The sequence below is a fragment of the Centropristis striata genome, chromosome 15 (genome assembly GCF_030273125.1).
Source record: "Centropristis striata isolate RG_2023a ecotype Rhode Island chromosome 15, C.striata_1.0, whole genome shotgun sequence".
In the NCBI taxonomy this organism is placed as follows: Eukaryota; Metazoa; Chordata; class Actinopteri; order Perciformes; family Serranidae; genus Centropristis; species Centropristis striata.
In genome coordinates, this window is record NC_081531.1 from 7,026,085 (window position 1) to 7,040,858 (window position 14,774).

The 14,774-nt window shown below is 36.8% G+C and overlaps 1 protein-coding gene across 1 annotated transcript in view; it reads left to right on the top strand.

Moving 5' to 3' along the window:
• b3gat1b (beta-1,3-glucuronyltransferase 1 (glucuronosyltransferase P) b) overlaps positions 1-14,774 on the top strand; it is a 46,271-nt gene that overhangs the window by 29,437 nt on the left and 2,060 nt on the right. The window contains exons 3-7 of the mRNA XM_059352345.1: positions 1,409-1,516; positions 8,338-8,480; positions 9,610-10,121; positions 11,179-11,475; positions 11,809-11,914. Coding sequence (XP_059208328.1) covers positions 8,369-8,480; positions 9,610-10,121; positions 11,179-11,475; positions 11,809-11,895 — 1,008 coding nt within the window. The 5' untranslated portion in view covers positions 1,409-1,516; positions 8,338-8,368 and the 3' untranslated portion in view covers positions 11,896-11,914. The remainder of the gene's footprint in view (positions 1-1,408; positions 1,517-8,337; positions 8,481-9,609; positions 10,122-11,178; positions 11,476-11,808; positions 11,915-14,774) is intronic.

Consider the following 14,774-nt stretch of genomic DNA (forward strand, 5'->3'; position numbering starts at 1 on the left):
AGGTAAAAACGACAAAATATTTTATAAGAAGTGCCTTTCGTTTAGACGGTGACGGCGTTTTTGGGGCTTAAAAACGCAAAAATCTGAAACCACCTTCCAAAGTGGAAAAGTGAAATACGCTCCGCCATAGCGTGTCCGTCTACATTGACAAGACACAAAACTCTGCTCAGATCTGCTCACGTCACGTATGTGTTTACGTCACATACATGCTCCAGTAGAGGGAAATAAACAAAGGTGGGATTATTTCCATGCGTCGGACCTTCAAGCTGCTCTGGCAGCTCTAATAAACTTACAGGAGTCTTTCCACCAAATGTACAGGATATGTACAGATAGTATTAGTGAACAGAGAAGGATCTGTAAAAACCTCTATCACATTCTGGATGCAGCAATTGGTCGGAGGCGAGCCAGACGGCTGTGAACGAGACCTGGGAGATCTAGTGATGGTGGAGAACTTTGTGGAAGGAGTAGCTGATGAAAACGTGTGGCGTGAAAACTTCTGCATGCCCAAAGATGCTCTTATCACTTTAAGTGATGCCGCCTGGCATGAATACAATCGAATTTCACACACTTTTGTGTCACCGTATGCAGCAGATTTCCTCCCGAAAATGCTCGTCTAAACGAGGAATAAAAAGTGAAGACGCGACGCCACTTTTGCGTCTTCTGTTCAGACCATCCTCGTGTAAACGTAGCCTATATAACGTTATATATTACTTTATTGTCACGTTGCCATGGATACGCATTGTTCTGCTTCTCTCCTGATGACGGCTCGCCTTGTTAGTGACCTGTCAATCAAAGGTAGCCACGCCCCCAAATCATACGATTCTTTATCTTCTATTTCCTTCTAAATGGGGCCATTATTTGAACTAATAACATCAAATTGTCTTGAAGATCATTTTTAACTAGTGATTGAGACCATAGTGTTGTCCTAAAAAAAATTCTGAGATAATAAATCAAGTTTTTTGAGAAGTTTTCTCATTTTGCACTGAAATTAATGGACAGAAATGTTTCTGCAGCTAAACTTAGCGCCCCCTGCTGGAATTTTCGGTAGAATGCAGCTTAAGGCACTTCCTGGTTTGCCTCCCTGCTCAGACCAGGAGGTTGCCACCTGGTTTCAGTGGTAATCCTTTGCACTGTTTGGTAAAAACCATGACGTTTTTTGCATGCAGTATAAATATGCCTAAATATGCCTAATTTTTTTGCCTATTTCACCTACTCTTGAAATGGTGTGTTTGTATATTTCTGTCTCAAAATAGTCTTGGAATTACATAAATTCTCTTGTGCCCAAGGTAGCCACTTCATTGTAGTGAGCAATGAAAACTTCACTTCACTTTATAATACTCAACCGCTAACTCAGCTCAACTGTGCCAACATTACACATTGTTATCCTTTGTGTGTTTTCTCTCTGCAGGAATAATAGAGTGAAGTGAACCACTGAGGCACACAGTCTCCTCTCCTCCTGTAGAGAGCCTACAGTACCAGTCTTTGAACTGACCATGTCTGTTGGCTATAAACATAGGTAAGATGGTAAACATTGCATTTACGTATATAGCGATTTTATCTAAAGTGCTTCAGAAGTGGCCTTTCCTTTATCCATACAATTTATACTAATTTATCTCACTCAGTATTGTTGTGATGGTTGTATTTGTATTTAATGTTTGTGATAACTGTGTTTAAATGTTGTAACTTGACTCTTTTTTATGCTGCCTTCTTGGCCGAGTCTCTCTTGAAAAAGAGATGTTTAATCTCAATGAGGCTTTTACCTGGTTAAATAAAGGATATATATATATATATATATATACATATATATATATATATACAGTCATGGAGGGAAAAATTAGGCCATTGTTTTCTTCAGTTTCTTGTTCATTTTAATGCCAGGACAATAACCAAAATCATTATCAAGAAAACCATGGAAAATGTCTAGATATCAGCTCTTAAATTAAACTATTATGAGCTATTTTTTTTGTTATCATTATATTTGTAGAAACAAATGTACCTTTAATTGTACCAGGCATTAAAATGAACAAGAAACTGAAGAAAACAAGAGTCTAATAATTTTTTATATGACTATATATACAGGCACACCAGTGGCAGATTGAGCTCACTTAGAAAGCAGCAAGAAAACAACATTTTGGTTTGAGTTTCTTGCTCAAGGACAGTTACCATGTAAACAGGAGGAACTGAGGATCGAGTTTGCACTAACTAGGAAAATGAGCTATCTCTGCAGCTGGGGTAAATAAATTTGAATAAATTTGAAAATTTACAGTATGTGATGTTGGGCTTACACCAAAAGATTTCCTCAGTCCCAGACTAAAAGCTGAAAGTCTTTAGTAAATCTAGGAGTTTTACTGGAGTCACGGCGCTCCCGTCATCTCCATCGTTTAGTTTAAGGTAGTAATCTGCTCTGTTTCATATCAGTCTTTTCCTAGTCTTGGGTTTGTCCCAGTGACGTAACACAACATGGTTCTATACATAATGATTTTGGTTATTATCAAGAATGTTTCCATGACTATAGATGTAAAAATGACCAAAAAAGGACACAAAATTATCGAAGTAGACACAAATTGACCAAAAATAGATGTAAAAATTATAAAAAAAGAAACAAAATGACCAAAAATAGATGTAAAAATGATCAAAAAAGACAAAGAATGACCAAAAATAGAAGCAAAAATGATCAAAAAAGAGACAAAATCACCAAAAATACAGTCATGAAAGAAAGTATTAAACCAGTCTGCTCTGTTTCATATCAGTCTTTTCCTAGTCTTGGTTTGGATCATATCAAACGTGTTTGATATTATCTCAAGTCTCAGTGACGTAACACAATCACCAACCAATAGATGAGCGGGGGAAAGGTCCCCGGTTCAGACCGGCCAGTAAAATCACTAACACAGGAAAAAGGAACATCACAATAATGCCTCAATAAAAATATAGTGATGTCATATATTTAGATGTTTCTTAGTTAAGAGAACAGTAAGGAGACCCAGTTAACATTTATAAATAAATGTATACATAAATAAGTAATAAATAATCGATGATTAACTAAATGAAAGTTGATAGAGCTGATAAATATAATTATTAAATGAAACACATTATAATTAAATAGGACATAAATGTATATCATGAATTAATTTCTAAATGTTCCTTTCCTTTATTCTTCCTTATATCTATTTTTACTGTAAAATAGTCAACTTTTCATGTCAGAAAAACAGAAACCCTTTTTCAGCTTTGTGAGGGGCATTTAGTGGCGTCTTCTCCTCTTCTTTTTTTTCCAACACAAACCACTGCACACACTAATGCTAAAAGAATCTAGTTGTACTCTTGTAAATAGTTTCCCTGCAAGATTCACAGTCTGTCTAAAATCTTTTCAAAGTCCTCTGATGTATAGGTAGCATAAGGGATAATGTACAGCGAGCGGGTTATTATTGAAAAGATAAACCCAGATTTACTATTTCACAATAATGACCCTTTCACTATAGGTTATCCTGCTTATTGCACTGCTACTTCAGTAATTAAAGGATAATTTGACACAAAATATTGATTTTAAAATGACTTTTATTTGCTTACACACTGCAAAAAGCCAACTCACAAAAACAAGGAAAAAAGTATAAAAATGAGGTGTATTTTGCTTAAAAGTAGCAAAGTTATCTGTCAATGGAACAAGAAAATTTGGCTTGTCAAGACTTTCCAAAACAAGTAAAAAAATCTAATCTCAATGAACCGAAAACTGCTATTTCAAAGTAATAATTTCTTATTTCAAGTATAACTAAGAAATCATAACTTTGATCTAATTTTACCTCTTCACATACTTAAAACAAGCAGCCAGATGGAGATATTTGTAGCTTTATCAAGAAAAGTTCACTAGTTTTTAGTCTGACTTTGCTGGTTTCAAGAAATATAATGCCTATGCATATCATTATGTCAAGATGATGGCTCTAGCATTTACTTATTATTAATTCAAGAATATTTTTCAACATATTGAGAAATAAGTCACGTGTATTTCATTAGAATCAAGAAAAAATCACGTGTTATTAGTTAGAATACATTAATCCTAAGATATTTGTGGGTTCATTAAGATTTGATATTTTTACTTGTTTGGGAAAGCCAAATTTTCTTGTTCCATTGGCAGATAATTTTGCTATTTTTAAGCAAAATAAACCTAATTTTTGTACTTCTTTCCCTTGTTTTTGAGAGGTGGCTTTTTGCAGTGCAGGTTTAACTCAACCTACAAAAGAGTGAATCCATAACATCTTCTGGATATTCATGTCAACTGTTCACAGGCAGGAAAGGGCCTGACCCTTTCAGCCTCACAGTAGCCGTCTCCAAATCATTAGCTCAAACATTCTCTGAAAATACACCACTATGCTTTCAAATGAGACAAAAAAAGAAAGCTCTGAGCATTTTCTGACCTATTTTCTGTTGTGCAGCAGCTCCAGCAGGCTGAGACTGCTTCTTAACACAATGTCTCTTCTCTTGTAGTGTGTGTGCCTTGCAGCCACAGCGTGCTGATGTTCAATAGAGAGCCACTGTATACGGACTTCAAGATGCTATTCGCATATAAAGATAGGCCATTAGATTGGGAAACTAAGCCAACCAGCTCATCCATTCATGGGCTAAAGACAGCATGCTAAATATAGCTCTAAAAGAAAATCTCTGAATGGATCCTGGTGAAGGACACTTTTCACATCATTTTTTCTAATAATACATATCCGTCTGTCTGACAGCATAAACAGCAGAAGAAATTCAATTATATTACACAGCACTCTGAAGGAAAGGAGCACTTTGAATCAGGTCCCTTATTATTACAAAAAAGGAAGAAAAAACACCCTAAAATGTTAATGTTAAAATGTACTGAATTATAAATGTAATATACTCAAAGGTACATTAATCCACCTGTTTTGGTCATGTGACCACATCCAGACCAGGTCACTGGTAAACACTTTTTGTTGACTCCTTCTTTCTATCTACTTCAGGGATGGGCAACTGGAGGCCCGGGGGCCGCATACGGCCCGGGGGCCGCATACGGCCCGCACCCTCACTTGAAGTGGCCCTCAGTACAACTTCATGCATTTGAGCATGAAATCTTAAAAGTGCAGTGTAAAAATGCACAAAATTACTTCTTGTAATTTATGTTTTCTGCTGTTCATGCACTGAAAAAAAAATCACAGTAAGTGGTTATTTTTTATTTGCTTCAAACCTTTTGTATTCCTACACTGTAAAAAAAAATTCTGTTGCTTTTACAGGAAAAAAATGTCAGCTGTGGTTACCAGAATAATTCTGCAAAAAATACAGTACAAATGTAAACAACTTTACAGAACAACTTGTAAATTTGACTGTTATTCAGTGTACAATAAATAATAACTGAATGTTAATTTACTGGTATTCAATGCACAATAAGCAAAACCTGCATGTACATGCATAAATAATTAGTATAAAAGCAGCTTCATCCTGTTAAATTAGCAGTAAAGGACGGTATAATCTACAACTTAATTACAAAAAATTACAAAAAAATAATTACTACAGTTTTAGGATGTAAAATTTACAAGTTGTTCTGTAAAGATGTTGACATTTGTACTGTATTTTTTACGGTAATATTCTAGTAACCACAGCTGCCAGTTTTTTTCTGTAAAAACAACATTTTTACAGTGTATTTATACTGTTATACATGCATTTGAGCATGAAATATGTTAAGTTACTGCACTGTAAACATATTTAAAATTGCAGTTTCATCATATCTGGTTAAGTACATGGTCCTATATGTGGCCCTGTGGTAGTGTCCATGAAAAAATGTGGCCCCCTCCAGCATTTAAGTTGCCCATCCCTGATCTACATTTACATTTACATTCAGTCATTTAGCAGACGCTTTTATCCAAAGCGACTTACAGGGGGAAAAAAGCAAACAATCAAGGTGTTAGTGCATCAATAAGTGTTAGTGACAATTCTTTAAGGAGTAGAATTATCGTGTGGTGTTAGGAGAGAAGATGCTCTCTGAAGAGCTGGGTGATCTACTTAATCATGCTCCAGACAATTTCTCGGGCACGGACACCAAATCTCTGTTGATAAATCTTTTGTGTTTGGCTAAAAAATGTATCTTGCTGATACCTTAATCACAAATCAGACAAGTTCTGGAGGATCTAGGAACCATTGCGTTCCTTTTTACAGAAGCTATAACTCTTTATCTGTCCCTGGAAGATGAGGACTGTCTGCCCTTTCATTTATTTTATGCATATGTTCTTCGTTTACCTGTCTCCTGTTGTCTTTTTATTTATTATTTTATGTATAAATAGAAATATATAGCGCATCGCTCACTGTTCCTTTGGGGTGAGACTTCTTTTGTTTTGTGCTTTGTTGTCTGGTTTATTTTTGTTTTTTCTAACGTTTGTGCTTATAAAAATGAAAAACCAATAAAAAGAGTATTAAAAAAATGTATTGAATTAAAAAAGAATTAAGTATAAAATAGTCATTGGATATGATATGCTATACAATGGAATAATTACTGAGATATAATCATATTTCCAATAGAAACCTTTTTTTCCCTGCTGCACACACTAGAGCAGCTGGAGCCAAAAGCTGCTTTTCCTCCATTTAGTAAGTTACTAAGAGCATGATGGGAAAAAATGCTAAAAGAATCTAGTTGTAGTCTTGTGAATAGTTTCCCTGCAAGATTCACAGTCTGTCTAAAATCTTTTCAAAGTCCTCTGATGAATAGGTAGCATAAGGGATAATGTACAGCGAGAGGGTTGTTATTGAAAAAATAAACCCAGATGTACTATTTCACAAAAATGACCCTTTCACTGTGCATTAACCCTTTGATGCACAACCTATTGACACCCCTTAATGGACAACATGGGTCATTCATTTCCCATGTTATTTAATGCTTGCTCTGTGTTTCTGAGCTCTATCTTTTGATATCAACTTATTTTATGATTGAATATTCTAAGTATTCTTTAAATGTCTTGTTTTTGATAACAACTGGTCATTATTTCCATTTAGCCTCTCATACTTTATGAAGAAAAAACGTTTTTTGAATTATTATATAGCTAACTACTTGTTAAGTAGCTTGCTAAGCTAACTACTTAGCCAAGAAGTTAGCTAAGTAGTTATCTTAGCAAGCTACTTAGCTAAATACTTAGCCAAGAAGTTAGCTAAATAGTTAGCGTAACAAGCTACTTAGCTAACTACTTAGCCAAGAAGTCAGCTAAGTAGGTAGATTAGCAAGCTATTTAGCAAAAAAAATGGATATGGGTCATTTTTGACCCATGTTGTGCATTAAAAGGGTAATGACACAAAAAGGGATTTTATTCAAAAATTAATAATGGAAAACATAAAAATTAGGATGTATGATGATCAAAAACAAACTAATTGAGGAAAACCTGGAATACTGAATGATGAAAATAATTTATTGCAAAGATAAAGAACATAAAAACTACATATCAGGTCACTTTAGACCAGGGATTCCCAAAGTGTGGTGCGTGGACCCCTGGGGGTGCGTGAGCTGCTGCTAGGGGGTGCGCGAGATGAAAAATGTAATGGCGGTCTGATAATGACACAATAAAAAAATTTTCCCCCCACACAATAAAGACGTGTTATTAATTAATTGATAAATACAGGCTATTCAATTTTGTGTCATTTATTGTTCATTTTTGCATCTATTTTGGTCATTTTTGCATCTATTTTTTGGTTGTTTTGTAATTTTTACATGTATTTTTGGTCAATTTGTGTCTATTTTGATGATTTTGTGTCATCTTTGGTAATTTTTGCATCTATTTTTGGTTGTTTTTGATCTTATAATGAAGCATAGAAGAAGTTAGCTTCTTGTTCTTGTATCATTTTTCCAACCTGTTTTATTATGACTGGGTTGTGTTCACTCCACGCTCATTTAAATTTGCTGCAATTTTTGTTCAACGCAGCTCAAAATATTATGACATTTTCCCAACTGATCTGCTTTCTGCCTCTGATCCTGAGCCTGTCATCATCCTCCACCTTTAATATGGCTATAAAAACTCTTATTGCATTTTGGTTTTTTTGAAGGTGGGGGATTGGGGGTGCGTCAACCCAGTTGGGACATAGAAGGGGGTGCACGGCTGAAAAAGTTTGGGAACCGCTGCTTTAGACCATGTTGAGCATCAAAGGGTTAAAGGATCATTTGACACAAGATATTGATTTTAAAATGACTTTATTTGCTGTTATTATAAACCTGCAGATATAACCATATTTCCAATAGAAAACGATAGGAAACCTTTTTTTTCTGCTTCGGTTCAGTGACATCTAAGGATGGTAATTTCACAGCTGTCTGGCTCTCATCATTGTGTACCGTATCGTGTGTTTTATGCCTCGCAGGTAGTGACATGACTCAGGTCTGACCCTGGAGATGCCGAAGAGACGAGACATCGTCGCCATTGTGTTGATCGTGTTGCCTTGGACACTGCTCATCACTGTTTGGCACCAGAGCACCATCACTCCTCTGCTTGCTACTCGCAAGGGTAAGGGTGTAATTATGAAGAGTCTGCACTGATGTTTTCAGGCTGTGAACATTTTTTCCATTAATATTTATCAGAACAAAGGTTCCTTTGTTACTGACAGCATGAATGTGTGTCGGTGTGTTCGGACCTCAGGGAAAGATGTCACATGTTGATTAAATGCCCTGAAGCCAAGGTGCACTCTAAGAAATTATTCAAGGAGCCTGTAAATGTGACAGTAACATATAGGTACACTGAAAAAAAAGAGACATTTTGGCCCTGTAATTATTATTTCAATCATCAGTATCCAACAGGAATCTTTGTGTGAAATATCCATATTTAAATTAAGTTTACTTCTTCAAAATGAACTAATATTTGATTCACAGATTACATGGTTTAAATATTGTCCAAATGGTTAACATAATATTTCAGTTACATTTACTCAATTTATGTGGTAATTGAGTCAAGTCAATTCATTCAGACGTACTTAAATATTACTTAAATTTACTCATTACTCATGTTTTGTTTAACCGATTTGAGAGCTTTCAAATCAACTCAATATTTTTAAGTGTAAAATGTTGCAATGATTGAATTAAGTTATATGCAGTATTATTTTTTTGAGTGTGTAATAATCAGAGGAATGGGTCTGTTTACTTACTTAATTCCTTGTTTAGCATCAAATTGTCTCCAGATTATAAAGAGTTTTGAAAAAAGACACACGTACAGCTGCATCTCAATACATTAGAGGCCAACATTTTCATATTAAACATACTTTAAAAAATTGGTCTTTTGTAATATTAAAGTTTTTTGAGACGCTGAATTTTAGGTCTTCATTAAATGTAAGCCATAATCATTATAATTAGAAGAAATTAAATTAAATGAAGACATGAAATCTTTCATTCTGTGTGTAATGGATCTATATAATGTGTTATTTCCACTTAATGAATTGAATCACTGACATAAATAAACTTTGCTATGATATTCTAATTTATTGAGATGCACCTGTAGTAAGTAGTCAACTTTTTTCTCATTATTTTGACTATTTTCTACTTATTTTGACTTTTTTTTCGGGATTTCGACTTTTTTCTCATTTTGAATCATTTCTCGTGACTTTGACTCCCTGCCAATCCGTAACTGTGATCTTTTCCCTTAGATGACAGACGTGATGGTCGCTCCAACTCCAGGAACACTTTTGCCTTCAAGGAGTCCTGCTCCCTCCAGAACCGGGACATTGTGGAGGTGGTGCGCACTGAGTACGTCTACAGCCGGCCTCCTCCCTGGTCTGACATCCTGCCCACCATCCACATCATCACTCCCACCTACAGCCGGCCGGTGCAGAAGGCAGAGCTGACCCGTCTGGCCAACACCTTGCTGCACGTTCCCAACCTGCACTGGATCCTGGTGGAGGACTCCCAGAGGAGGACCACCCTGGTCAGCCGCCTCCTGCAGGAGACAGGACTCAACTACACCCACCTCAACGTGGAGACGCCGAGGAACTATAAGGTCCGCGGGGACACGAGGGATCCCCGGATACCTCGCGGTACGATACAGAGGAACCTGGCCCTGCGCTGGCTCAGAGAGACCTTCAGCTCCAACAGCAGCCAGCCGGGGATCGTCTACTTCGCAGATGATGACAACACATACAGCCTGGAGCTCTTCGAGGAGGTAAGGAGGGAGATATTGCAGAAAATATGCAGAATGAAGAATGTGAAGAATAATGCAGAATAGACGAGAAATAGAGCTGATTTTCTCTCTAAGAATACAAAACCCACTTATCCTTTCACAGACGTCTTATGGTGTGTTCCTATGGGCTGAAATATGTGCCACCAAACTGAATTTGAATTGCTTAATTTGAATTTGTATTGGGTAACTTGAATCACTGCATTGAAAAACTGAATCTGAATTGTAATTTGAAATTGAATTTATTAGTTTGGAACTGAACATTCAGTTCTCACAATTCAGATTCAATTTTCTGCAAAAAAACTTCCGGGTAGTTGAGGCAGAACAATCAATCGCAGAAAACGGAGGTGCTGATTGGCCGAAGAGGCGCTATGGCAACCGGGTGGCAACAAATGTTACAAAAGAAAAGAATAATGCAATTTTTAAACCATTATTTATCTGAAATAAAGCAAAATTGAAATCTAAAACTTTGCCAAAAGATAAAACAGACATCAAGGAGTTCATTTTTAGTTATAACTCAATTTCGACTAAAAATGTAGTTACTGCAGTTAGGCTTGTAGGGCAGTATAGTTGATGGTGAAAAGAAATGGCCGAAAGAAATTATTTGTACAAGTAACATGACGTGAAAATGTGTCTGTGTTTGATGTGAACATAGCATTACTTGTGTTGTGTGTCTTTTTCGATTTATCAAATTTAAAAATTCCTCACCTCGCGCCTTTGGCTCAGTTGGTAGAGCGGGTTGCCCCGCGATCAGAGGGTTAGTGGTCCGATCCCCGACCATGACAACCTACATGTCGAAGTATCCTTGAGCAAGACCCCAAATGAACCCCAAAATGCTCCCGATGCTGCGTTCATCGGTGTGTGAATGAATTCCCAATGGTGGCAGGTGGCACCATTTAGGGTAGCTTCTGCCACCAGTACGAATGTGTGTTTGAATGAGTGCAGTCTTTAGTGTAAAGCGCTTTGAGTGGATCGAAAATCGGTATATAAGTGCAGGTCCATTTACCATTTTACCATCTCTGTCTCTGTGTTCTACCACCAGATGCGTTCCACCAAAAAGGTGTCGGTGTGGCCTGTCGCCTTTGTGGGCGGTCTACGATACGAGTCCCCTAAAGTAAACACTCTGGGCAAGGTGTACGGCTGGAAAACAGTTTTTGACCCCCACCGGCCCTTTGCCATCGACATGGCTGGGTTTGCAGTGAACCTGCGCCTCATTCTGTCTAAACCTCAGGCTTACTTCAAGTTGCGTGGGGTGAAAGGAGGCTATCAGGAGAGCAGCTTGTTAAAGGAGCTGGTCACTCTCAGCGATCTGGAGCCTAAAGCTGCTAACTGCACTAAGGTAAGAATAGGATGCTCTCTGCTTGTTTGAAATGCTGCGTAGCCTCTGTGAACTGACAATAAAACAAGCTGCTGCAGGAAATGCTGCTTGTGTAAGAGGATGTTTCCTGAGATCTCGGTCTGTCACAACAATTTGTTCTTAAAGTCAATAAACTGCCAGCTTACAGCAAACTCTTAATCACTTATAGCTCATTCCAAATACGCTGCCTCCAGACATTGTGTAGCAACCATGACGTAGTATATTACAGCATTGAGAGAGAAAAAAATCTGTTTTAGTGTTTCATCATATTGGCTGTATTTCTGCTCGTCTCCATGCTTTTCTTCTTACCCGCAGGTATTAGTATGGCACACACGGACAGAGAAGCCTGTGCTGGTAAATGAGGGCAAGAAGGGATTTACAGACTCTAATGTGGAGATATGACATACTTCATCTGACACAGGTAATAGCAGAGATTTAGAAATGCAAATTTCTGCATTTCCACAGTGTGATTATTTTTGCAGGGGTGGGCTAAAGGGAACATCTTAACTCTCATATGTGCACCAGGAGATATGGGCCACACTTGGAATAGATGTCTGACCTTTACATAACATATTTAAAGGACTGTCTCCTGCAGATTTTGTTATGATTGGTTATAACAAGTATTTTTAGCCACACTAAAGACGTGGCTCAAAGTGGGGCTAAAGGTGCATTTCCATCCACCTGCTTCTATGCAAATTTTCATTTTAAGGCATAACACGTGAATGGAAATGCCAATGGCTCAAGAAAATGTTTTAAAGTTAGTGTATGCATGAAAGCAAAATGCAATGGGAACAGATTTAGTGATTAAAATGAATTGACATACATGTCAACGTTCCACTAAAGCTTCTGCTCTTCTGAAAAGATGAAAAAATGTGATAAAAATCATCTCAGCGCTGCACACAGATCTGATGTAACCTCCCTCACATTAACAATCCCCAATTTAAAAAAAAAAAGTTGGGACATTGCATGAAATGTTAATGAGAAAACACTGCAAATTCAAAAGTGTATAAATTCACAAAAAAGCAAAGGTTTATCAGTTTGAACCACAGACTGTATAAATAACATTTTGTTTGAACATTTAATATCTTGTCTCTGTACTAAATTCAGTTGAATTTAGATCAAAAAGGATTTGAAAATCATTGCATCCTGTTTTCCATGGCATGTTAACTCTACTTTAGTAAGGGTTGTACATGAAACAAATAGAAATGTTTCATCCAATTTTCTACTTTGTTTTTCACTGTTTGAAGTTCCACACAGATTTTCTTTTAATTACCTCATCTTGGTTCGCCCTTTTCTTCTGCAGTAGTTTGATAGTTTTCCCAGCTGGTGCACTGGTGACACCTACTGCTTAAGCATTTTCTGGATTTTCTAAAAATTAGGTTAAAACTCGTCATTTGGATGAAAACTTTGCTCATGTTCTGTGAGTGAGTCCACTTTGGTACAAAATGAAATATCCCGGTAACTTTAGGATGGATTGCCAAGAACATTTGTATTAGCATTGACTGTTCCTTGAAGATTATTCCAGGGTTTGGTGACTTTGGTGGCTTTTCAGTTAATCGCCACCATTAGGTTAACATGATTCTACCCAACTTGACTTGACGCAATCAGCTGAGGATGCTGCGTGCCGCCGTACTGTCCATAGTTAATAGAGAAAAGGATCTGGTACAGAAAACTGACTGAAGTTGAGTTGAGTTTATTTCAGGGTTCGGCAACCTTTATGAGCAAAAGAGCCACTGTTGGCCAAAAAAAGGGAAAAAATGTCAGAATGGAGCCGAAAACCTTATTCTATGCCTTACAATGATGATAAAACAGCCTATTAAGTCTAACCTACCAACTTTACTAATAGGTCATAATGAGCATTTATTGATATGATTTTGTCAGAAAGTCGTGAGAACCAAAGTGCAAATGAGAGGCTGGACACTGAAGAAATATCTCAGGAGATCTGGAATCGAACGCTAGCCTAGCTGGGGAAACTTAAAACTAGACTTGAAGGTGGAAAAATGTAGAGGTTAAGGTGTCGTGCTGTAGACTTTTGTAAGCTATGACGCACATTTAAGTTGACCAAAAAGTTAAAAAAAATGTTTTAATGCCGTATATCAATCAATCAATATGAATATCCTTTATTTAACCAGGTGAAAAACTCACTGAGATTAAAAACCTTTTTTCCCTGGCCAAGACGGCAGCACAAAAGCACACTAAACACATAAGACACAAATAAAATACAGTCACACTACAAGAAAAACAAGTTGGATGACATGATTAAACAGAGCAATCACATGATCCAATTGAGCTTATTTCTCTGTCTTTTAAAATTGACTTGAATTCCCCCAGAGTTACAAGATGTGTCAGTTTCAAGTCCTTCTGCACGTTGTTCCTGGTAGACAGGCAGAGACTTTAAAAGCCTTTTTGCCCAGTTCAGTTCTGACTCTCGGGACCTGCATCTGTATTTTAGCTGGACATTTTTACAATCCAAGAGTGCAAATTGCTTTGGGTCTACATGCCTCATGTGGCTCTGGAGCCGCAGGTTGCCTACCCCTCACTGCAAAAAAAGGTGTGTCTAAAAACAAGATAAAACACTAAATCTGAAGGAAATGGTCTTGCTGCATGGACAGATAATTTACCTTGACAAGATTTCTTAAATTAAGATTGTTAAATCTAGAAATAAGCATATTGAACACTTAAAATAAGAAATTAACTCTTAAAACAAGATACATTATCTAACACTTCTAAATCTAAAGTTGTTGTTTTTTATCTTGGTATGAAACAAATCATAGAATAGAATAGAATGCCTTTATTGTCACTATACACATGTACAATGAGATTTAAGAGCTGACTCCAGAAAGCAGTGCGACAATAAATAAAATACATAAAAGATATACAATATAAACATAAACATACACCTACTTAGGCAAGTAAATGTAAAGAAAAAAAAAATATATATATATATAAGATATAATGTAAAACATAGGCAAGAAAGGGAGGTAAGGTGCACAGTCTTCAGTTCAATTTGCCATGATGCTATTTAGTGTTCATAAATGTATTGCACATTGAAGGACAATTTATTGCACAAATTATTGTACATTGCCAAAGAAATATTGCAAAGTAATAAAGTTAATTTGCAGTGCACTCTGCTTGGGCCAGTTCATTGCTGTTTTAAGAGTTAATTTCTTATTTTAAACACCTTTTTTGCAGTGTTTGTTTAGTTGAACAGAGTGTTACCATGCAGTGGAAAGACGGCATTAGGCACTACAGCAGGGGTGGCCAACCTGTGGCTCCAGAGC